At 41.8% G+C, this 6,112-nt stretch overlaps 1 protein-coding gene across 2 annotated transcripts in view; it reads right to left on the bottom strand.

Annotated features, from left to right (window-relative positions):
• Positions 1-6,112, bottom strand: part of MTCH2 (mitochondrial carrier 2) — a 71,858-nt gene that overhangs the window by 45,277 nt on the left and 20,469 nt on the right. For both annotated transcript variants that reach the window (XM_012001453.1, XM_012001454.1), the window contains one exon: positions 1,831-1,924. In XM_012001453.1, the coding sequence (XP_011856843.1) occupies positions 1,831-1,924 (94 nt within the window). The remainder of the gene's footprint in view (positions 1-1,830; positions 1,925-6,112) is intronic.

Genomic DNA, 6,112 nt, shown 5'->3' on the forward strand with positions numbered 1-6,112 from the left:
CATGGTAGAAACCTAAAACAGGAAAAGAGCCTTAAATTAATTGACTACAACACTACAACACATCAATATATTCTTTTTCCCTTTCCCTTTTTTTTTTTTTTTTTTTTTTCTTTTTTTTTTTTTAACTTTCAGACAGTGTCTCGCTCTGTCACCCAGGCTGAAGTGCAGTGACCTCCTGAAGCACACATCACCACGCCCAGCAAATTTCGAAGTAGTTTTTAAGAGATAGTGTCTTTTTTTTGAGATGGAGTCTCCCTATGTTTGCCCAGGCTGGTCTCAAACTCCTGGGCTCAAGAGATCGTCCCACCTTGACCTCTCGAAGTGCTGAGATTATAGACGTCAGCCACTATGCCTAGCTAAGAGATGGTGTGTCTTGCTATGTTGCCTAGGCTGGTTTCAAACTCCTGGCTTCAGGCAAACCTCCCACCTAAGCCTCCTGAGTTGCTGGAATTACAGACTGGAGCTACTGTGCCTTGCTCTCCATGTCAATATAGTCTATCTCTAAATTATCAGTTTGACAGCTTGAAAATTAATTTTTTTTTTTTGAGACAGGATCTGATCTCTCTCATTGTTGCCCAGGCTGGAGGGGCAGTGAGCTGTGATCTCACAACCTGGACCTCCTGGGCTCAAGTGATCCTCCCACTTCAGCCTCCCCAAGTGTTGGGATTACAGGCATGAGCCACCACACCTGGCTAAAATTAATTTTGAGGACAAAACCATAAAACACTGATTATTAGAATAATAAGGCAGTGGTCAAAATGATCAACCTGATTCAATATTAACAGACAAATTCATATTATACTAAAATGCCTTAGGAATGAATGTAAAAGGATTTCAAATACAAAAGAAAATGAGATTGATAACCTTTTCCCATGTCCTAGAAATATAGTCCCTGGAAAACCATATTTATAGCATATCTAAGGGACAATTCACTACCTTTGTTGTACACAGCTAGCTTTCTACCAGATGCGCTGAAGAAAATTCCTCTCTATACTCAAGAGGTTTACAACATGGATTTGGTCATATACCCTGTGACGTGTTCAATTTTTCATCATGCTGTGAAGCTGCCTATATACAAGAGGCCCCACAACTGCTGAGATAGGAAAGACAACTTCTAGATAAGACTGATTCTCAAAAGGCTGAGGTTTCTAAAAAGCCAATACAGGCACCCCCTTAAGTCCAGATTAGATGAAAAGCCTCAGATATACCATAAAGATGTCCTGCTTTCCCAGGTTCTCTTAAGTATCAATAAAGAAGTGATCTCTTTAAAGCCCTGAACGAACACAGGGCTAAGTCTCTTGGGTATACTCTGTCATATCGTAGGGACTTTTAACGTGTATCATTCTTCAGTAAACAGTATGGGTCATTTCATTAACATCTGAAAATCTGATAATTTTTAGCTAATTGTTCAGTCTGGCATGTAGCAAACTGTCATCTTACTTTGTTTGTTTATTTATTTATTTTTTGGAAATGGAGTCTCCCTCTGTCACCCAGCTGGAATGCAGTGGCACGATCTTGGCTCACTGCAACCTCCACCTCCTGGGTTCAAGCGATTCTCTTGCCTCAGCCTCCCAAGTAGCTGGGACTACAGGTACGTACCACCATGTGGGCCCAGCCAATTTTTTCTGTATTTTTAGTAGAGACGAGGTTTCACCATGTTGGCCAGGCTGGTCTGGAACTCCTGATCTCAGGTAATCCGCCCACGTCGGCCTCCCGAAGTGCTGGGATTACAGGCGTGAACCACCGCACCCGGCCCATCTTACTTTAAAAGCTAAACTAGCTGCCAGATTAAAGCCAAGGCCAGCACATCTCATGAAGGTTACAACCTACCCCACTGTCCAGTGCATAGGTATTGACGAGGTAGGCCAGTGAGTTACACAGCCACAAAGAAAGGATGTCACCTAGAAGGCGAGGAACAAGACCCCTACATGAAGAAACAATAAAAATAAGAACCAAAAAATGTGATCAGTAAAAAGACAGGCTCTTCAGTACAAATGCTTCTCAAATAATTAGAGGTCACAAAACATTCTAGGGAAGTGAAAAAGACATCAAACACCAGAATCCAGCCCGCATACCTAGTTCATTCTCGTTAACAAGCTGTACTTGAAGCTGATCTCCAGTGACTTTTGTTCCTACGTTTAAAATGCAGGTCGGCTATACCCTCAGTGGCTCACCTTACTATTCATAACTGTAAGCAGGGAGGCAAAACATTTGCAAGGTGCTTTGCAGAAGAGATTTAAATATTGTTTTGCTTTGACTAGCTTAAAAAAATGATTTTGCTAAGCTATCTGATATTCAAATTTGGCCGACAAAAGATGAGAAAAATTACAAAGCAAGAATGGTTCCAAGTACAGATACAGATGACAGGCATCAAAAACCACCTTTCTAGGGTCTAGGTGACCTAGGTGAGGCAGCATGGAATAGTGGGAAGAGCATTTCCGCATGGATTGAAGACCAGCTTCAAATGCCAGCTCCAGCACTCATCAGCGATGTCACAGGCAGCAGATGAAACTCTCAGAGCATCAATGTTTTTTAATCTCTAAAGTGATACTAACTATAGCTGTCCTGCCTATCTCACAGGGTATTTATGATATTCAAAATCCATATGTGGAGATACTCTGAAAATTAAAAAAAAAAAAACCACCATTTAGGTAATGATGCAAAATTTTTCTTCATAGAAGAATGAGGGTAGTAGTCTAAGTTCTTCCAAAGTAAATTCAAGTCTTGCAAAAACTTATCTTTCAGTAAGTTAAGGAAAATACAAGTTAAGATGATTTCCCCATTTTTCAACATTTAATTTTTCTCATTTTATTATCTATATAGAATTGGGAGTTTACTATAAGGGTAGAAACTTGGAATTAAGTCCTTTGTTAAAAAAAGAAATTCCTTATTTAATTTTATTTTTTATTTTATTTTTATTTTTTATTTTATTTTATTTTTATATTTTATTTTTATTTTTTGAGATGGAGTCTCACTCTGTTTCCCGGGCTGGAGTACAGTGGCACAATCTCAGCTCACTGCAACTTCTACCTCCTGGGTTCAAGCAATTATCCTGCCTCAGCCTCAGTAGCTGGGATTATAGGCGCACACCACCACACCCAGAGACGGGGTTTTACCATGTTGGCCAGGCTGGTCTTGAACTCCTGACCTCAGGTGATCCAACCGCCCTCGACTCTTAAAGTGCTCGGATTACAGGCGTGAGCCACTATGCCTGGCCTCAAATGTTTTAAGTATCTAGAAGCAAAGGTTTGGGATCTTTACAAGAGAATTCTAGTCATATGGGGCCTAAATATGCCTTTCTGCAGAGAAAAAAAGAAAAAAAATAAGGGGCCTAACTAGAATGTGAGGTAAGCCCAGGGAGTACATTTTCCCCAAGCATTAAACAAAGATTCACTGCCCTTATTTTCTTTCTTTCTTTTTTTTTTTGAGATGGAGTCTCGCTCTGTCCCCCAGGCTGGAGTGCAGTGGCGTGATCTCGGCTCACTGCAAGCTCCGCTTCGTGGGTTGACGCCATTCTCCGCCTCAGCCTCCAGAGTAGCTGGGACTACAGGCGCACGCTGCCACGCCTGGCTAATTTCTTTTGTATTTTAGTAGAGATGGGGTTTCACTGTGTTGCCCAGGCTGGTCTCAAACTCCTGACCTCAAGTGATCTGCCCGCCTTGGCCTCCCAAAGTGCTGGGATTACAGCCATGAGCCACTGTACCTGGCCTGTAGTTTTTTGTTAAGAGATATGTCTGGCTGTGTTGCCCAGGCTGGCCTCAAACTCCAGGACTCATGTGATCCTCCTGGCTCAGCCTCCTGAGTAACTGGAACTATAGGCGTGAGCCATCATACCTAGCTGTTATTTTATTTTTCTGTTTTTGGATACAGGGTCTCACTCTGTCACCCAGGCTGAAGTGCAGTGGCACAATCTTGGCTCACTGCAGCCTTGACCTCCTGATCTCAGGTGATCCTCCCACCTCAGCCTCCCGGGTAGCTGGGACTACAGGTGCTATGCCTGGCTAAGTTTTTGTATTTTCTGTAGCGATGAGGTCTCATCATGTTGCCTCAGCTGGTCTCCAACTCCTAGGCTCAAGCAATTTGCCCACCTACGCCTCTCGAAGTGCTAGAATTACAAGCGTGAGCCACTGCACCCAGCCCATTATTTTATTTTCCAATAAAGCTTTGCCTAGATAATAAAGAATGTTTTTGTTGCAGATTATACACCTCATAGTAATAACAAACCCTAAATTGGTATCTAGGCAAAAACCATCCACTAACAAGACTCTAGTAGGAGACCAGCTCTGCCAATACCACTGTGACAAATAATTGTTATGAAAAGTGAGTTTGGGGGAAAAAAGTCTAAAATCAAGGCCATCATTTTACCATGATAATAATCTACTTGGATCGTATTTATAAGTTGCATGTGGGCACTCAAATGGCTTCTAGGTCTCATCTAGGGATTCTTTCTTCTTCATTACTCCTGCTCATGATTTCTAAATATCACATTTTACTATTATGCTAAAGTGAAACATAGAACATTGTGAAGTGTACATTAACTGGCAGACTAGACTAACTCACTCACTCTAGCTAGAATGAGCTACAAGAGTTAACTTGGGATTGCAGAGACAGTATTTAAGAAAACAAACAAATAAAAATAAAACAAAATAAAATGAGAAAGACAGAGAAAAAGAAATACCTCTTTTTGTAGCATGCACCAACAATCTATCCAAGACGTATATATTGGGGAGTAAGGAGGGCATCCACCAGCAAGACTAAAATAGAAAAAAACATGGAGCTCTTCATGTTAATATTAACCAAACATTCGAGACATTGATAAAGCTTGTCAAAATATTCTCCTGCATAGAAGATTCCCTGAGAGATCATTTTAGTTCAATGAAACAAATCATATTGGAGCAGGGGAAAGATCAAGCATCCAGAAGAGAATTCCTCCCCTATGTTTAGGTTTCAAATCAAATGAAACTCCAGAACATAGCATTTACATGATTAAAGATCAGGGAAAGGTGGCCAGGCATGGTGGCCCACAGCTGTAATTCCAGCACTTTGGTAGGCTGAGGCAGGTGGATCATTTGAGGTCAGGAGTTCAAGACCAGCCTGGCCAACATGGTGAAACCCGTCTCTACTAAAAATACAAAAACATGAGCCGGCATGGTGGCGCACGCCTGTAATCTCGGCTACTTGGGAGGCTAAGGCATGTGAATTGCTTGAACCCAGGAGGCGGAAGTTGCAGTGAGCCAAGATCGTGCTACTGCACTCCAGCCTGGGTGACAGAGTAAGAACCAGTCTCAGATTAAAAAAAAAAAAAAAGGGAAAGGGGATTTAAAAACTAACTGGTGTTCACAAAGAAATTAAACATGAAAACCGATATGAACAGTGGATATATATATGTTCCTACTCAGGTATAATCGCTTCATCTTGAAAAAACTGTAAATAATAACAATACATTTAATTCATCCTTCAAGTTTGCACTGTGCTAAAACATGGCAGTTCCTCTACATATCAGAAAACATCACAGCTTGCCAGGAGTAACAGGAAACAAACAAAACCAGAAAACAAACAATGTAAAATGTTCAAAACTCCACATAGCTATCTGATCTTATTTGAAAACAGTAACATGTTTAATGATATGTCAGGTACCACATGGGAAAAGAATTCTGAATTAAATAAAAAAGGCAAGGCCAGGTGCGGTGGCTCACGCCTATAATCCCAGCAATTTAGGACGCCGAGGTGGGCGGACCACCTGAGGTCAGGAGTTCGAGACCAGCATGGTCAACAGAGTGAAACCCCATCTCTACCAGAAATACAAAAATTAGCTGGGGGTGGTGGCAAGTGCATTATATAATCCCAGCTACTCAGGAGGCTGAGGCAGGAGAATTGCTTGAACCCGGGAGGTGGAGAATGCAGTGAGCCGAGATCACGCCACCACACTCCAGCCTGAGCAACAGAGCAAGACTCTACCTCAACAATAACAACAACAACAAAATACAAAAAATTATCCAGGCATGCTAGTGGACATCTGTAATCCCAGCTACTCAGGAGGCTGAGGCAGGAGAATCGCTTGAACCTGGGAGGTGGAGGTTGCAGTGAGTCGAGATTGTACCACTGCACTCCA

The sequence above is a fragment of the Mandrillus leucophaeus genome, unplaced genomic scaffold, assembly GCF_000951045.1.
Source record: "Mandrillus leucophaeus isolate KB7577 unplaced genomic scaffold, Mleu.le_1.0 Scaffold66, whole genome shotgun sequence".
Classification (NCBI taxonomy): domain Eukaryota; kingdom Metazoa; phylum Chordata; class Mammalia; order Primates; family Cercopithecidae; genus Mandrillus; species Mandrillus leucophaeus.